Source organism: Salvelinus fontinalis, chromosome 12 (genome assembly GCF_029448725.1).
Source record: "Salvelinus fontinalis isolate EN_2023a chromosome 12, ASM2944872v1, whole genome shotgun sequence".
In the NCBI taxonomy this organism is placed as follows: Eukaryota; Metazoa; Chordata; class Actinopteri; order Salmoniformes; family Salmonidae; genus Salvelinus; species Salvelinus fontinalis.
The window spans coordinates 3,341,904-3,361,231 of NC_074676.1; the positions used below are offsets into that span (position 1 = coordinate 3,341,904).

General features: G+C 42.4%; 1 protein-coding gene across 8 annotated transcripts in view; it reads right to left on the reverse strand.

Annotated features, from left to right (window-relative positions):
• Positions 1-479: 479 nt before the first annotated feature.
• The window catches only part of LOC129866636 (coiled-coil domain-containing protein 136-like), a 46,957-nt gene continuing 28,108 nt past the window's right edge, over positions 480-19,328 (reverse strand). For 5 of the 8 annotated variants that reach the window (XM_055939398.1, XM_055939402.1, XM_055939403.1 and 2 more), the window contains 8 exons: positions 17,494-17,568; positions 16,374-16,474; positions 15,783-15,984; positions 15,176-15,293; positions 9,595-9,883; positions 8,913-9,044; positions 7,094-7,206; positions 480-4,553 (listed from right to left, as the gene is read on the reverse strand). In XM_055939398.1, the coding sequence (XP_055795373.1) occupies positions 4,541-4,553; positions 7,094-7,206; positions 8,913-9,044; positions 9,595-9,883; positions 15,176-15,293; positions 15,783-15,984; positions 16,374-16,474; positions 17,494-17,568 (1,043 nt within the window). In that variant the 3' untranslated portion in view covers positions 480-4,540. Of the gene's footprint in view, positions 4,554-7,093; positions 7,391-8,912; positions 9,045-9,594; positions 9,884-15,175; positions 15,294-15,782; positions 15,985-16,373; positions 16,475-17,493; positions 17,569-19,328 lie in introns of those variants that run through there. The other 3 variants (XR_008761507.1, XM_055939399.1, XM_055939404.1) reach the window with 3 other exon arrangements.

Here is a 19,328-nt window from a genome sequence, read left to right on the forward strand (position 1 = left end):
TGGCAGCATCATGCTGTGTGGATGTTTTTCAGCGGCAGGGACAGGGAGACTAGTCAGGATCGAGGGAAAGATGAACGGAGAAAAGTACAGAGAGATCCTTGATGAAAACCTGCTCCAGAGCGCTCAGGACCTCAGACTGGGGCGAAGGTTCACCTTCCAACAGGACAACGACCCTAACACACAACACACAGCCAAGAGAACGCAGGAGTGGCTTCGGGACAAGTCTGAATGTCCTTAAGTGGCCCATCCAGATCCCGGACTTGAACCTGATCGAACATCTCTGGAGACACCTGAAAATAGCTGTGTAGCGACGTTCCCCATCCAACCTGACATTGAGAGGATCTGCAGAAAAGAATGGGAGAAACTCCCAAAATACAGGTGTGCCAAATTTGTAGCGCCATACCCAAGAAGACTCGAGGCTGTAATCTCTGCTAAAGGTACTTCAACAAAGTACTGAGTAAAGGGTCTGAAAACGTACGTAAATGTAATATCAGTTTTTTTATTTATACATTTGCAAACATTTATATAAAACCTGTTTTTGTCATTATGGGGTATTGTGTATAGATAGATTTTTTTTTAAATCCACTTTAGAATAACACATTGTGGAAAAAGTCAAGGGGTCTGAATACTTTCCAAATGCACTGTATGTGTTAATAATTATCATTGGCACTGACACATTATATGGATTATAATTTACTTTTATAATCATTTACTGTACAAAATATACCTCCAGGTATCAAAATGACCACGACTACTGTATATTCAAAACAACAAAGTCAAAGGGAAACAAATACAAAGCAGCAAACGGAGAACTATGAAATAGAGGCTCATAACTCAAATACATACAATAGCATTTGCTATGAAGCATAGAGGTAAAATAAGCTTAAACAGTCGTGTTCAGGATAAAGCAACATTCATATGCACTATTGCAGTCATATAGGAATTAGGGACTGTAACATAGGCAAACATACAACTCAAGGAAATGCAGGATCAGTATTTCTTTTGGTGGGTTGTTTATTTTTAGCGATAGCATACTTATACTGGCAACTAAGACAAAAAACAACCTCTATATGCATCCAGTGACTACTCAACCAAACATGGGTATTGAAAACAATGATCAATATAAACTCACCATGAATAGACTTTTACATATAGCTTAATTTGCCTATCAAATATACACTGCTCTTTCAAAATAGATCGACTCTCTACAAAGCTATTACAAATGGAGAAATATATCATCTCCCATTGCTCTAGACCACTTCTGACTATTTACATCAAATACAAAGTAGAACAGAAACATCATATTAAACATAAATTAACCAGAACGTTTCTCTTAGATTGTATGTAGCATGCATTTTTTAAATTCGAAAGTAGCTATACTTTTACTGTGTCACAAAATCTCCCCAGGTGTTATCAGAGAATTTTAAAACATTTGAAAATGCTGCCTCGGATTTGAATGTGACAAACAGGACAGTTCAATCTAGGCATATTTTGAATTAGCAAAGAAAATGAACATAATTGACCTAACAATCCAATTTCAAGAATGGTTTCTGCAATCTAACTGGTTTAGCTGCCACTGGGTCTACCAACCCTCTGCCACCACCACACGCATGCGTATTGTCATGTTATGACCAGATATGGTAGAAAGTAAATGTACCGTCTCTGGTATGACCACAAGAACATTGAACTATGGAACGCTGACTGTCAACATTCGCACGCTGTGTACCTGGAACTGGAACAATCTGAACAATTCATTTGAATGACATCTCCGTCTCCACTACATGTGCAAACACCAAGCCAAGACACTAAAGTCTGTTGTCCTTCTCATAAAAACACCTGTAGGTTCCTTTTTCTATACATTTTAACGAGAGTAGTAATACTGAATAATAATGAGTATTTTGAGTGATAAAAGAGAGAGGATACAGGGAAAACTCAATTATGATTAGTGCGTACAGGTGTTTTGTAAATATTCACAAGTTCAAAGTTTGTCTGAATACCTTCGTCTGAATAGCTGCTACTGCATGTTCAAATAAGTAGATAACATTATCAATAGGTTAGAAATAGGTCATTTAACACTGTGTTACTGCACAAAACATTTCAGATTTCAAGGGGAACTGGTGAAGACATCGCAGACGTGTCAGAGACACCTCCAAATGTGACCCTACTTGGCATGTAGAGCGGACTTGTTTAATCTGGCATCTGAATTTTTCTTTTTGGGGTGGCTGATTCCACTGTCACAGTATGACAGTGCAGTCAGTAGCCATGCAGGCTTTACCGGCAACAGACCTGGGTTAAATACTATTTGAAATCTTTCGAAGATTTTGAGCGTTTTCTCTAGCCTGCCTGGAGTGCCAGATGGGTGTGGTTTGCAATTTTGGGACTATTGTATTGGTGCATTCAACAAACAAGCTCAATCAAGCACGTATGAGGTATTTGAACTGATTTGAAATGTTGAACCCAAGTCTGTTTAACAGTGCCCTGGGCTAAGTTAAATTCAATTTAAAAAAGTGACTGTGGACAAACATAGCTAGGACACTCCTATGTGGGTGAGGTGGTGGTTAAACATAGGCTTGAAACACCGGGCTAGGGTTGACAGATGCTTTAGAAGAGCTGAGCTTATCTCACATACTCTTCTCTCTTTAATGAGGAAACCATAACAAATAGCTATTTGCAACTTGGACACAAAGTTTGAACATCCTCATCCTCACTAAAGATAGGACGAGTGGAATGATCTTTGTATTTTTAAGTAAATGTACACTGCCGTGGCAAAGTATTTGCCCCCTTTCTGATTTTCTCTATTTTTGCCTATTGTTTTGTACTGAATATTATCAGATCTTCAACCAAAACCTAATATTAGATAAAGGGAACCTGAGCTTACAAATAACAAACATATTTTAATGATTTAATTAAGAAAGTTATGTCCAGTTCCAGTTCCCCTGTGTGAAAAAATAACTGACCCCTTACGCTCAATAACTGGTTGTGCCACCTTTAGCTGCAATGACTACAACCAAACACTTCCTGTAGTTGTTGATCAGTCTCTCACTTCACTGTGAAATAATCTTCTCCCACACTTCCATGCAGAACTGCTTTAGCTCAGCGACATTTGTGGAATGGCCCAACAACTACAGGAAGTGTTTGGTTGGAGTCATTGCAGCTAAAGGTGGCACAACCAGTTATTGAGCGTAAGGGGTCAGTTATTTTTTGGGGTGTTCCATAACTTTGTTTATGAAATAAGTATGTCATTGTTGTGTTATTTGTTCACTCAGGTTATCTTTATCTAATATAAGGTTTTGGTTGAATATCTGATAACATTCAGTATCAAAAATATGCAAAAGTTGGAGAATCAGAAAGGGGGCAAAAACTTTTTCACAACAGTGTATATTGATGAGAACATATTTGATAGTGTATGTGTTATAAATTAGTTATTGCCTTTAGGGGAAAGTATCTGTCACTTCATGACTAATTTCACTTTAATTTAGAAAAATCCCTGTGGTTTTAGCTATTCGCAAGACACAAGCTATTCAAAATACATAATTCTTTGATGTATTTGACATATTCCTTTAAATCAGAGGTGTCAAACTCATTCCACGGAGTGCCGATTGTCTTTGTTTTTTGGGGGGGGGTTTCCTTTCAATTACGACCTAGACAACCAAGTGAGGGGAGTTGATTACGAATTAGTACAAGGGCGAAAACCTGCAGACACCTGGTCCTCCGTGGAATGAGTTTGACAGGTGCTTTAAATAATTCATTACACGTAGATATAATTATATTTTAAGAACATTTTTGTTAGTACTTATTTACAATATCATGAGTTAAGAGCTTTATTCAGCAATTGTGCAAGATGCAGAGGTTGCTATTGTTAAAGAGGACTAATCACAAAGACAAATCAAGAGAACTCAACATTGATATTAGCATAATAAATACATGTAGTGAGTGTTGTATAAGAATAATACTAGACATTCAAACTCAGGAGGACTAATCCAGTCCCGTTGGCAAGACCTGGAGTTGAGATCAAAGCAAATCAACAGAGAGACAGGAAAGGAATAGAATACCACAGGAGTAGACAGATTTAGGTACTCAGGTACTCTCCCATTGAAACTATGTATTCACACTCTCTTCTTAGCTTCACGAAGACACTCTCTTAAGTCTTGACATGTGTTCCTCAGAACAGGAGAGAAAATGAATCCATCTGTTGTCATCTGAAAAGCTGTGGCAGCACGTCACTTTATCTACCAATTTCAGAACATTCCTTTCACAATCCTGTGGTTTTCTGAATAGTCGCCATCTAAATATATTTTGCTGCTTCCAAGCGGTGAATTAGAGGAATGGCGTCTGATCTGTTGCTGGTGCCCTGGTAGGGTCCCAGATAGATGTGATAGGAGGGTAGAATGGAAGGTAGCGGTCTATAAGCAGACATCACTGTCTTTGTCCGTATACAGTTGTTGTCATTCTGCTCGACATCAGGTCAAGGCTCTCAACAAGCTAACCATGATCAGAAGCACAGCTGTTGCTGCGGTGACTGTCAGAATAGGGTTCCATTCTATAGCACTCCCCTGAGGATGCAGAGACAAAAGGTTAGGGGTGGCTTTTAGAGACCTATGCACACTTAGTGTGCATACAATAAATACAAATATGAAATAAACATGCACACTTAGTGTGCATACAATAACTACAAATATGAAATAAACATGCACACTTAGTGTGCATACAATAACTACAAATATGAAATAAACATGCACACACAAACACTGAAAACTGTCACCAATTATTTAAATCACAAAGATGTACATATTTGGCATTAAATAATTTGCAACAAAAAGGATTACAACAAAAATTACAACAAATTATATTACAACAAAAATGATCTAAAATATAACCGTGATGTCATACACGAAAGCACTGTGTGAAACTACCTACCGTCCCATGTCTGTCACTCAAAAATACTTGGTATGTTTTATGCATGTACATCTTACGATAAATGTGACTTTCTAATTGCCACCCTCTAGCTAGCAAAATATAGTACCATACTATATGTGCTGTAGCCAACTTCTCTGCCTTACATGACAATGAATGAAGAGACTTGGCGAAAGCACAAACTGACTAGTAATTATCTACATGTATAAACTGGGTGGTTTGAGCCCTGAATGCTGATTTGCTGACACCTGTGGTATATCAGACTGTATACCACGGGTATGACAAAACATTTATTTTGACTGCTAATTACGTTGGTAACCAGTTTATAATAGCTTATAATAGTTTATAATAGCAATAACGCACCTCAGGGGTTTGTGGTATATGGCCAATATACCACGAGTAAGGGCTGTATCCAGGCACTCCGCGTTGTGTCGTGTTTAAGGACAGCCCTTAGCCGTGGTATATTCTCCTTATTTCTTAAACGTAGAGTATCAATGATATATCTCAACTCCTATGTCAACACCTGAACACCTGATCAAACCAAAACGACACAACAGCAGTAGTAACCAAAATAAAATCTCGGACAGTCTTAGTGGTCGTTCAAGACGGATTTCAACCAGCTTCCGTCTTACTTTACTTTACTTTAAAGGGAGATGGAAACACTAGGTTCTAACTGTAACTGTGAATCGCCATGCTTTTGGGTTCATATTGTTACATCAGTGACTGGGTAGAAACATTTTAGAATGTCTGATTTATGATGGCCTGTAATGCTTGTTGCTCAAGTGGTTTGCAGGTCATTTCTATTTTTCGAATGGTTGTGAACTCTTTTGGATCTTATTTTTCTCAGTAGACTACAGATATCTGCCTGTCCAGTGCATACTGTCATTGCAACAATGTATCAATTAATCTCCTGTCAAACTTTCCCCCACCAGATGATCTAACCTATGCTGTATTTACATTCAGCAACCAAAAGCAAGGTCGGTTCTCTAATCAAATAGGCTAATAGTAACAAAAGTTATTAGATATAGATATCATCCAGTGTGCATATTCACTCTCTTTATCATTGGATCAATGCCACTTTTGTTTGTTTTTGGACATTCATTTCCTCCTCCAGGTTAGATTGATGTCATATTGTATTTGGGTCTCCCCTTTTCATAGTCCTATTATGTTGTAAAGACCCTGGGTTTATAAGCACGGATATCGATTCCGCCGCTCGAGCATGCTTTCGGGGCACAGTCGATAGCGCGCTGGACTTCGGGACAGAGGTTGAGGGTTCAAGACCTACTTCCCTGCCTGTTTCATTACATTGGTGTCAGAAGTGATCGGACCTTGCATCCACGAACGTGCATGTGCTTGGCCGGTGAGCGCGTTCTTAAGACGTCGAGTCGCAAACTAGCGCGAGGAAGCGCTCTTTGAAAGGAGGGAGTATACAGTCACACTGCCAAACTCACTCTGATTGTCTGCCCAGTCATGTGAAATCCATAGATTAGGGCCTAATGAATTTATTTCAATTGACTGATTTCCCTATATGAACTGTAACTCAGCAAAAATCTGTCGTTTTGCCCCGTCATTGTAAATAAGAATTTGTTCTCAACTGGCTTGCCTAGTTAAATAAAGGTTAAATTTAAAAAATGAAAATCGTTGTGGAAATCTGTTGCAGATAAATTGACTTCAAAACCCGCAGTGCTCTCTCTCTGGTCAAGCTTGCTAGCTGTGCAGCTAGCTAACAAACGTAGTTACACACAATTGTCATGATGATGTAACACGTTTCATTTCTAGGTTGGAAACCCTTTAATATTTGGATGTGAGAGCTCTCACTCCCCTTACTGTACTGTACAATAATAAATCAACGTTCCAAATGTCTGGACCCAGTCAATGAAGTTGCAGCTTGCGTCATTACCATGGCAATTTTAATGGCAGGGCCTAGTCAAATTAGCATTGGCTCCGGAAAGAAATATTCAAAGTTATTCAAAGTAGCAGTTTCTGTATGACAAACACCCAGAACATGTATTTAGGGTTTGTTTAGATTGTTTTATATGGCCTAGATTGTAAAATGCTTCCATTCCCCTGCAAGTTACTTTACTTTAAGATAGGGCCTTAAATTTACGTACAGTAACTATCTATATGGACATAGCAAAGTGCAGAGGACCGACAGACAGAGAAGTATCCTTCCTCCTACCTTGCTTTCTGGAACGCCAGCTCGGACAACCAGCACCAAACCACTCCCAATATTACAATCATTCCTATGAAGGGGATGGAGAGAACAGGGGACTCAGACGAATGGATGTTGCTCTGGATTAGGGGAAGAAAAGGGGGGAGGGGGTGGATGAAGATGGAGGGGCAATGGAGAGAACGAAATAATAAATGAGTGGAGGGCAAAAACGTTTACATATGGACACCACAAATCACCCAAATGAATCCAAAATGAAACATGATATGGCCTTGCTATGAAGGGGTAGGGGAGTTATGGTATGGACTGATACAAATAGGGTAGGGATGGAAAGGTCGATATAGATTCCGTCAAAGTAAGCCACCATATTTTTTCAAAGATTTTAAGAAAAAAATTATGAAATATATTAGTACAATGCGTGTGATTATTTATATGCATATTTGACTGAAATTGTCTGTGGTGACAAAACAAACAACAATCAAAAATGAAAAATATTGACACAAAACAAGATGTTGAAACACATGGTGAAAATCTCCTAACTCTTTCCTCATTCATTGGGGCTTTTGAGTGGTGCAGCGGTCTAAAGCACTTAATCTCAGTGCAAGAGGTGTCACTACAGTCCCTGGTTCAAATCCAGGCTGAGTCACATCTGGCTGTGATTTGGGAGTCCCAAAGGGCGGCGCACAGCATCGTCTGAGTTTGGCTGGGCTAGGCCATCATTGTAAATAAAAATGTGTTCTTAGGTGACTTGCCTATTTCAATAAAGGTAAAACAATAATTTCCCATGTCCACGGTAAACACATAAAGCGTGTAGACATATAGTACAAAGCACAGGGACAGTATTTGTAGACTGGGACAGGTAGACAGTTTGACACAAGGGATAATGCTGCCATAGGGAGGGCATGACAGACAAAGTGGAGGCCAATTTGCAGTGCCACATACAGACAGAGATCATTGCCCTCAAGCATGTTCTCTGATATGAGCTGACAGTCATTGTCAGCTTATATCAAAGCATATTATAATATACAGTCAATTATGTATATAAACACATATATGTATGTATATTGATATACAGTGCCTTCAGAAAGTATTCACACCCTTTGACCTTTTTCCACATTTTGTTGTGCTACAGCCTGAATTTAAATTGTATTAAATTGAGACTTTTTTGTCAATGGCCTACACACAATACCCCGTAATGTTGAAATATGTTTAGACATTTTTACAAATTGATTAAAAATTAAAAGCTGAAATGTTTTGAGTCAATAAGTATTCAACCCCTTTGTTATGGTAAGCCGAAATAAGTAAGAATTGGCTTGACAAGTCACATAATAAGTTGCACTCTGTACCTCCTGGACTCTGATCTGGTTTTGATCTTTTTGCCTGTCCATGACCATTCTCTTGCCTACCCCTTTGGATTATTAAACATAGTAAGACTCCAACCATCTGCCTCCTGTGTCTGCATCTGGGTCTCGCCTTGTGCCTTGATACATTTGTACATGCAAGGCTCCCATGTATAAGTGGCCTTGGTCTCAATGGGATTTCCCTGCTTAAATAAAGGTTAAATAAAAATATTTCAACAGTATCTATAAACAGACACAGAATAGGTGTGATGTGTGTGCTGTATTTCCTGTTTTCATTTGTGTAAACTTGAACGTTTTTGTAAAACACAACAGTCAAAAATCTCAAGCAGAGAAATGTTGAAGTCAGAAAACAGTCAGAAACAAATCAGAACAAACCCCAAAAGCCTCCTGATAGATATGCAATATACCGTTATTAACTCCTATCACTATGGTGACACCTGACCTCTAACCCCAGTGTGACCTCTCACCTGCCACCCTCCAGCCAACCTCTCGAGCTCTGCCTTGCAGTGCAGTAGCTCCTCCTCCAATTCAGCCCTCTCCCTCTGGCTGCAGTCATACAGTTCCTGCAGTTCCCGCAGCTCCGTCTTCAACCCATCACACTGAGGGAGACAGAGTAGAACATAAAGGATCGATCAATCCCATGTATTAACAAAGCCCTTTTCACATCCAGAGCTGTCACCAAGATCTTCACAGTAATCCGGCTTCGACCTCAAAGAGCAAGCAGGATCACAGCGGCAAGAAAACACTCCCTAGAAAGAACAATTGTTGAACACATCAGAACAGAGATTCATCCCGACACATTACAGGCCAGGTCTGTAAATTGTGTCGTAGTCCATTGCTGCAGTGCCTAATAATTTGTTAGTGATTGTGCAGCTGCTGCTCTGTTGTTTTTCTTTGCCACTGATATGTGTGGCTTTTATCATTATCTTCAGCACAATTCTGAATCTGACTGATTAAAAGTGCTCCAATGGTCAGTGAGCATCCACTACTATAGTTACTAAGGTACAGTCTGGTGCCTAATATACCTGTCTCTGTACCAGCGAGGCCTTCCCTTGCCTTTTTCACCTGGTCCCTCAGAAAGAAGATCTCTCCGGATCTTCCTTTCCTGACCCATCCAACAGACTGTACCGTTCTACTACCATAACGTACCTGTCTCTGTACCAGCGAGGCCTTCTCCTCAGCCTGTTTCAGCTGGTCCCTCAGTGAGAAGATCTCCCCAAATCCTCCATTCCAGCCGGTGGGGGTCATGGGCTTCCCGTCGAACGAGATGTTCTTCTGGATGGAGGCGTCCACAAGGCGGCAGTTGGTGCCTGGGCTCGTAGACTGGCACTCGACCATGGTCATATAGCTCTCCGCCATGCCCCCCACCTCTGTGCCCACCCCCACTCCTGTACCAGCTATCTCACCATCCTTCAGGGACAGATATGCACTGTTGGAGCTGGTGTGGAGCGAGAAAAGATCAATCACAAAGGGGATTAATCACAAAGGGGATTAAGAAGGAGAAGAATATGAATTGATGTGGTGAACAATTAAATCTTAAGCTTTTTACTAAACTGAACAAAAATATAAACACAACATGTAAAGTGTTGGTCCCATGTTTCATGAGCTGAAATAAAAGATCCCAGACATTTTCCATACACACACAAAGCTTATTTCTCTCAAATTTATGCAAAAATTGGTTTACATCCCTGTTAGTGAGAATTTCTCATTTGCCAAGATAATCCATCCCCCTGACAGGTGTGGCATATCAAGAAGCTGATTAAACAGCATGATAATTAAACAGGTGCACCTTGTGCAGTTTTGTCAAACAACACAATACCACAGATGGCTCGAGTTTTAGGGAGTGTGCAAATGCTGACTGCATGAATGTCCACCAGAGCTGTTGCCAGAGAATATAAGGTTTATTTCTCTACCATAACCCGCCTATCCAATGTCGTTTTAGAGAATTTGGCAGTACGTCCAACCGGCCTCAAATCAAATCAAATGTTATTGGTCACATACAAAAGGTTAGCAGATGTTAATGCGAGTGTAGTGAAATGCTTGTGCTTCTAGTTCTGACAGTGCAGTAATATCTAACAAGTAATCTAAAAATCCCCCAACAACTACCTAATACACACAAATCTAAAGTGGTGAATGAGAATATGTACATATGGATGAGCGATGGCTGAGCGGCATAGGGAAGGTGCAATAGATGGTATAAAATACAGTATATACATATGATATGAGTAATATAAGATATGTAAACTTTATTAAAGTGGCATTGTTTAAAGTGACTAGTGATCCATTTCTTAAAGTGGCCAGTGATTGGGTCTCAATGTAGGCAGCAGCCTCTGAGGTAGTGTTTGCTGTTCAGTTTCTCGGTCCATGCTTTGATGCACCTGTACTGACCTCGCCTTCTGGATGGTAGCGGTGTGAACAGGTAGTGGCTAGGGTGGTTGTTGTCCTTGATGATCTTTATGGCCTTCCTGTGACATCGGGTGCTTTTGGTGTCCTGGAGGGCAGGTAGTTTGCCCCCGGTGATGCGTTGTGCAGACTGCACCACCCTCTGGAGAGCCTTGTGATTGAGGGTAGCTCAGTTGCCATACCAGGCGGTGACACAGCCCGACAGGATGCTCTCGATTGTGCATCTGTAAAGGATTGTCAGGGTTTTGGGTGACAAGCCAAAATTCTTCAGCCTCCTGAGGTTGAAGAGGCACTGTTGCGCCTTCTTCACCACACCTTCTGTGTGGGTGGACCATTTCAGTTTGTCTGTGCTGTGTACACCAAGGAACATAAAACTTTCCACCTTCTCCACTGCTGTCCCTTCGATGTGGATAGGAAGGGTGCTCCCTCTGCTGTTTCCTGAAGTCCACGATCATCTCATTTGTTTTGTTGACGTTGAGTGAGAGGTTGCTTTCCTGACACCACACTCCGAAGTGCCCTCACCTCCTCTCTGTAGGCTGTCTCGTCATTGTTGGTAATCAAGCCCACTACTTTTGTGTCGTCTGCAAACTTGATAATTGAGTTGGAGGCGTGCATGGCCACACAGCCGTGGGTGAACAGGGAGTAGAGGAGGGGGCTGAGCATGCACTCTTGTGGGGCCCCAGTGTTGAGGGTCAGCGAAGTGGAGATATTTCCTACCTTCCTACTAGCACAGCTGGCCCTTGGCTGTACACAGAGAGCTAATAATAATAATATGCATGTCAATCTCTCCTGGCTGAAAGTGCAGGAGAGATTGACTTCATCACTACTTTTATTTATGAGAGATCTTGACATGTTGAATGCACCGAGCTGTCTGTCTAAACTACTGGCACACAGCTCAGACACCCATGCATACCCCACAAGACATGCCACAAGAGGTCTCTTCACAGTCCCCAAGTCCAGAACAAACTATCGGAGGCACACAGTACAACATAGAGTCATGACTACATGGAACTCTATTCCACATCAAGTAACTAACGCAAGCAGTAAAATTAGATTTAAAAAACAGATTGAAAAAAACCTTATGGAATAGTGGGGACTGTGAAGCAACACAAACATTGTGTATAGCATACACACTATACATACACATGGATTTAGTACTGTAGATATGTGGTAGTGTTGGAGTAGGGGCCTGAGGGCACACAGTGTGTTGTGAAATCTGTGAATATATTGTAATGTTTTTAAAATTGTATAAACTGCCTTAATTTTGCTGGACCCCAGGAAGAGTAGCTGATGCTTTGGCAGCAGCTAATGGGAAAGCAGCAGCTAATGGGGATCCATAATAAATACAAATACAAAATACCTTCACCACCTGGGGGCGGCCCGTCAGAAAGTCCAGGACCCAATTGCACAGGGCAGGGTTGAGACCCAGGGCCTCCAGCTTGATGATGAGCTTGGAGGGTACTATGGGGTTGAATGCTGAGCTGTAGTCAATGAACAACATTCTTCCATAGGTATTCCTCTTGTATAGATGGGATAGGGCAGTGTGCAGTGTGATGGCGATTGCATCATCTGTGGACCTGTTGAGGCGGTATGCAAACTGAAGTTGGTCTAGGGTGGCCAGTAAGATGGAGGTGATATGATCCATGACTAGTCTCTCAAAGCACTTCATGATGACAGAAGTGAGTGCTATGGGGTGGTAGTCATTTAGTTCAGTTATCTTTGCTTTCTTGGGTACAGGAACAATGGTGGCCATCTTGAAGCATGTGGGGACAACAGACTGGGATAGGGAGGGATTGAATATGCCTGTAAACACATCAGCCAGCTGGTCTACGCATGCTCTGAGGACACTGCTAGGGTTGCCGTCTGGGCCAGCAGCCTTGCGAGGGTTAACGCGTTTAAATGTTTTATTCATGTCGGCCACGGAGAAGGAGAGGCGCAGTCCTTTTTAGCGGGCCGCAACGGTGGCACTGCATTATCCTTAAAGCGGGCAATGAAGGTGTTTAGTTTGTCTGGAAGCGTGACGTTGGTGTCCGTGACGTGTCTGGTTTTCTGTTTGTAGTCCGTGATTTTCTGTAGACCCTGCCACATACGTCTCGTGTCTGAGCTGTTGAATTGCGACTCCACTTTGTCCCTGTACCGGCATTTTGCTTGTTTGATTGTCTTGCAGAGGGAATAACTACACTGTTTATATTCAGCCATATTCCCAGACCTCTTTCCATGGTTAAATGCAGTGGTTCGCTCTTTCAGTTTTGCGCGAGTGCCGCCATCCATCCACGGTTTCTGGTTAGGGTTGGTTTTAATAGTCACAGTGGGTACAACATCTCCCATGTACTTCCTTACAAAGACACTCACAGAGTCAGTGTATAGATCGATGTTGTCCTCTGAGGCTGATCGGAACAAATCCCTGTCCGCTTGATCAAAACAATCTTGAAACGTGGATTCCCATTGGTCTGACCAGCTTTGAATGGTTCTAGTCACTGGTACATCCTGTTTGAGTTTCTGCCTATAAGATAGGAGCTAGATGGCGTCGTGGTCAGATTTGCCGAAGGGAGGGCGGGGGAGCGCTTTGTATGCATCACGGAAGTTAGAGTAGCAGAGATAGACTGTATTACCCCCTGTGCGTAGTGCACTCAATTCTGCTGATAGAATTTAGGTAGCCTTGTTCTCAAATTTGCTTTGTTAAAATTCCCAGCTACAATAAATGCAGCCTCAGGATATATGGTTTCCAGTTTACATAGAGTCCAGTGAAGTTCCTTGAGGCGCTGTCTTGGTGTCTTCTTGAGGGGGAATGTACACAGCTGTGACGATAACTGATGAGAATTCTCTTGGGAGGTAATATGGCCGGCATTTGATTGTAAGGAATTCTAGGTCGGGTGAGCAGGACTTGAGTTCCTGTATGTTGTTATGATTACACCATGAGCCGTTAATCATGAAGCATACACCCCCGCCCTTCCTCTTCCCAGAGAGGTGTTTATCTCTGTCGGCGCGATGCATGGAGAAGCCCAGTGGCTGAACTGATTCCGACAACATATCCCGAGAGAGCCATGTTTCCGTGAAACAGAGAATGTTACAGTCTCTGATGTCTCTCTGGAAGGCAACCCTTGCTCGAATTTTGTCTACCTTGTTGTCACGAGACTGGACATTGGCGAGTAGTATACTCGTGCACATCGCCCACCGTTCCCGTCTACGGAGCCTGACTAGGAGGCCGCTCCATCTGCCCCTTCTGCGGCGCCGTTGTTTTGAGTCGGCTTCTGGGATTAGATCCATTGTCCTGGGTGGTGGTCCAAACAGAGGATCCGCTGGTCGTAATGTTGGTAAGTTGACGTTGCTCTTATATCCAATAGTTCTTCCTGGCTGTATGTAATAAGACTTAAGATTTCCTGGGGTAACAACGTAAGAAATAATACATTAAAAAACGAAATACTGCATAGTTTCCTAAGGACTCAAAGCAAGGCGACCATCTTTGTCGGCGCCATCTCTGTCACAACCGCAGACCACGTGTAACGATGCCAGCCCGGGAGTTCCACATCCGGCTTCTTCACCTGTGGGATCGTCTGAGACCAGCTACCCAGACAGTTGATTAAACTGTGGGTTTGCACAACCAAAGAACTTCTGCACAAACTCTCAGAAACCGTCTCAGGGAAGCTCATCTGCGTGCTCGTCATCCTCACAAGGGTTTTGACTTGACTGCAGTTCGGCGTTGTAACCAACTTCAGTGGGCAAATGCTCCCCTTCGATGGCCACTGGAACGCTGAAAATGTGTGCTCTTCACGGATGAATCCCGGTTTCAACTGTACCGGGCAGATGGCAGACAGCGTGTATGGGGTCATGTGGGCGGGAAGTTTGCTGTTGTCAACGTTGTGAACAGAGTGCCCCATGGTGGCAGTGGGGTTATGGTACTGTATGAGCAGGCATAAGATGCGGACAAAGGACACAATTGCATTTTATCGATGGCAATTTGAATGCACAAAGATCTGGTGATGAGTTCCTGAGGCCCATTGTCGTGCCATTCATCCGCCGCCATCACCTCATGTTTCAGCATCATAATGCACGGCCCCATGTCGCAAGGATCTGTACACAATTCCTGGAAGCTGAAAATGTCCCAGTTCTTCGTCTGCATACCAACAGATGCATATCTGTATTCCCAGTCTAGTGAAATTCATAGATTAGCAACTAATTCATTTATTTCAATTGACCGATTTCCTTATATGAACTGAAGCGCAATACAAAATTGTTGCATGTTGCATTTATATTTTTGTTCAGTTTAAATGGTTAGCGGATACTGTAAGCAGACTAAGTAGCCAAATAATTGGATGCGTCCTCTCACCCTGTCCTCTGTAGTTGGAGGAGCTGTAGTTTCTCAGTCAGGCGTCTGTTGTCGTCCTTCAGAGTCTCACACTCCTCCCTCAAGGTGACACACTCCTGCCTCAGTGAACCTACATCACCTGACAGAACACAACAGGATCGTCACACATCAGGGTTGAGTTCAGTCGACACAAAACGTAAGAAAACGGTCTGAAACGGTGTGATCTAGGGAGGTACTCTCTGAACTTGTCCAATAACAAACACCCGTTTTCCGTTGCACATTTTGAAACATTTTGCTAATGTGTCCCCTAATGGACACAACCCAAGAGCTACACAGTAACACATCCTCCAGTAGAGGGTAGGCACTGGGACATGTCAGGGACACACACCCCAATACGTGGACATCGCTGCTCTGCTCTGGTGGTGAGGGTTAGGGTGTGACTCAGGGAAGGGGACGAAGGGTCTAGAGAAGCCCGTTGCTGATGCTGCTTTGACCTGGCCAGTGGACAAGGATAGGGATAATAAGATCAACAAATTTACTGTGAAGACCTTCCCAGATCTCGATTCGCAGCGTGGTGATCTCTAGCTCCTATTGCTGCTCCTCTTATCTCCTCCCCGCTCTCTCTCACCTCCTTTCCTCTCTTCCTCCCTCCTTTGACTCTTCATGCTGATCTCTGCTCTCAGTGTGGTGATCTCCAGCTCGTACTCCTGCGCCTCGTCGTTGAGCCTCCCCAGCTGGGCCCGGAGGCGACACAGCTCCTCCTGCAGGGACGCAATGTCGTTCTCCCTCTCGGCCGCTGCCTCCTCAGCCGCCTGCTGCAGAAGCAGAACCTGCAAGTAATCAATCAATCAATCAATCAAACTCAGCGGCACCACCTGTAACACAAGGAACAGAACAGTCAAACTCATCCTCGCATGCAGAGAACACATACTTCTGGAACTAGTAAAGTAAAGTAAAATAGCCTAACATAAAGTAGAATAAAGTAAAGTAGCCTAAAGTAAAGCAACTTAAAGTAAAATAGCTTAAAGTAAAGTAAAGTATCCTACAGTAAAGGAAAATAGCCTAAAGTAAAGTACAATAGCCTAAAGTGAAGTACAATAGTCTAAAGTAAAGTACAATAGCCTAAAGTAAAGTACAATAGCCTAAAGTAAAGTACAATAGCCTAAAGTAAAGTACAATAGCCTAAAGTAAAGTACAATAGCCTAAGGTAAAGCACCACCTCCTCCTGGGCGAGGCGTAGCTCCTCGTGAGCCTCAGTCAGCTCACTCTCCTTCTCCTCCTCGAGAGAGTCCATCTCCTCCTGTACTGAACGCAACTGGGCTGGGGAGGGAGACATACAGGGACAAGAGTTGAAATGGTTACACGTACAGCAGTGTTCTTCAAACCTCTTCCCTGGGACCTTTTAGCAGTTCCATAGCATCTATTTCAGAGCTAGCTCGCCTGATTTAACTTGTCAAATAATCCTCAAGCCATTGACCAGTTGAATCAGGTGTCCTAGTTCTAGGCTACAATGAGTTAGGTGGTGATACGTGAGGAGATCTGATAACAGTGTGCACGAGCATATGGGTGTCCATGGGAGAAAAGTAAGTTGGGATTTTAAGAGTTGCTGGTGTAACTGGTGGTAAATGTGCTGCAAGTGAGCCCCAGACATTGACAACAGACAATTGACTCAGATCCCCGTAAGACAAATGACGACACACACACACACACACACACACACACGTAACACTTTACAGCCAATTACATCACCTCACACTTATGCAACACACAGCCGTTCTGTCTATATAGACTTTCTGTGGGGGCACACACTGTCTCTGTGGCCCCTCAAATGTAAACTTTTCATTAGAGGTCAGGTGGGACAATGGAATTCCATATGGTGATTGGACATTGAGGAATTATCTGTTCATTTACATTTTTACATTTTAAGTCATTTAGCAGACGCTCTTATCCAGAGCGACTTACAAATTGGAAAGTTCATACATATTCATCCTGGTCCCCCCGTGGGGAATGAACCCACAACCCTGGCGTTGCAAGCGCCATGCTCTACCAACTGAGCCACACGGGACTGTTCATTACCAATCATAATTTTCCCCCATTAGCAATCGTTGTGTCAAACAGCCTTACGTGTAGTTGTTTTGGCTCTGTGGCTGCTGTGAAGCGTGAGTTGGTGATATGCACATCCCACACGTTCTAAGTACAGGTGCTGGGGGGCCTCATGATATATACTGATGCTCCCTGGTGCTTTATTAATGTCACCAAATTCACAACGGTTTTACTTCTTTGTCGCCTGGTTTAAAGCACTCAGGAGCATCACTATATACATCTGCGGCAGACAGTACCTTGCAGGTTGTGGACCTGTCGTACGAAGGTTTCTGCCTGATGGGCACTGGCCAGACGCTCATCCTCCAGCAGACCTGTATGGGCACAAAGGGAGGGAGAGAACAGGAGAGAGGTATGAGAGAAAGAATGAGTCGGCAGTTTATGGTGTGGTGGTTTATTCTCACTTCACACATTTTTCTGAAGCATCGACATTGGCCTTATTCATATATTATCTTTATTTTCAAAGCCTTAAAATTTGACGTCCGCATCAATGGTCTTGTTAGCAAGGCTTTAGGTTTTACACCCATATACATAACTGACATGTGATGTGACAATACAGTAGTGAATTACTCTAAAGGTCTTCACTGGTCCAAAAAGTTGGACCCATTCTGAAATGGAATTGGGACATTCTCACCTGGACCCAATATGCATAAATTAATTATTATAAAACACGTTCTGAACAGGCTTGAGGACCTACTAGACCCATTCCGTGTAGACCTAGTTAGATCCAGACCCGGTCTGATCCGAGTGAGGGAATCAGAAGAAAATATATTTTTTAAGCTACATAATTTTTCAAATTATTATTTTTATTTATTTTTTACCATTAACCCTTCCACCACCCCCCCTCTTCGGAAGACAAATATGTATATATATTTTTTTTTTTACAGCTTTTTGCTACATATACATACATTTTACATACATGGTACTTTTATATAAAGCAGTCACATAACAATAATACATTACCAAACATAAACTCTTTAATCCCAACCCTCAGCCACTCTCAGCCCATCCCACCTATCACCATAGATCACCCTCATTTGGTTTCCATGTGCCATATATATTTCAATTGTGCTATGATGTTTTACATACTTTTTGAACATTTCTAATCGTATAGTATCCATAGATTGCGAGCTAAAGATGAAAACCTTTCCTACAGGTACTATTATATTATTTATTGACTGACTATGGCTTTCCAAATCGCCCAACACTGCTATTTGTAAGGTTAATTTTAAATGCATGTTGTGATTTTTTAACCATTCTTGAACCTGTGACCAGAAACAAGCTACATCGGAGCAATACCAGAATAAATGATCTAGTGATTCTGTCTCTTCACAGCAAAATCTACAGAGCTGAGATTGTCATATGCCACATACAGTTGAAGTCGGAAGTTTACATACACCTTAGCCAAATACATTTAAACTAAGTTTTTCACAATTCCTGACATTTCTTTTATCACCTTCCCAGTGGGTCAGAAGTTTACAAATGTGATGAAAGAAATGAACGCTGAAATATATCATTCTCTCTACTATTATTCTGACATTTCACATTACAATGACTATTTGGTAGCATTGCCTTTAAATTGTTTAACTTGGGTCAAACGTTTTGGGTAGCCTTCCACAAGCTTCCCACAATAACTTGGGGGAATCTTGGCCCATTCCTCCTGACAGAGCTAGTGTAACTGAGTCAGGTATGTAGGCCTCCTTGCTCGCACACGCTTTTTCAGTTCTGCCCACACATTTTTTATGGGATTGAGGTCAGGGCTTGGTGATGACCACTCCAATACCTTGACTTTGTTGTCCTTAAGCCATTGTGCCACAACTTTGGAAGTATGCTTGGGGTCATTGTCCATTTGGAAGAACCATTTGCGACCAAGCTTTAATTTCCTGACTGATGTCTTAAGATGTTGCTTCAATATATCCACATAATTTTCCTCCCTCATGATGCCATCTATTTTGTGAAGTGCACCAGTCCCTCCTGCAGCAAAGCACCCCCACAACATGATGCTGCCACCCCCGTGCTTCACGGTTGGGATGGTGTTCTTCGGCTTGCAAGCCTCACCTTTTTTCCTCTAAAC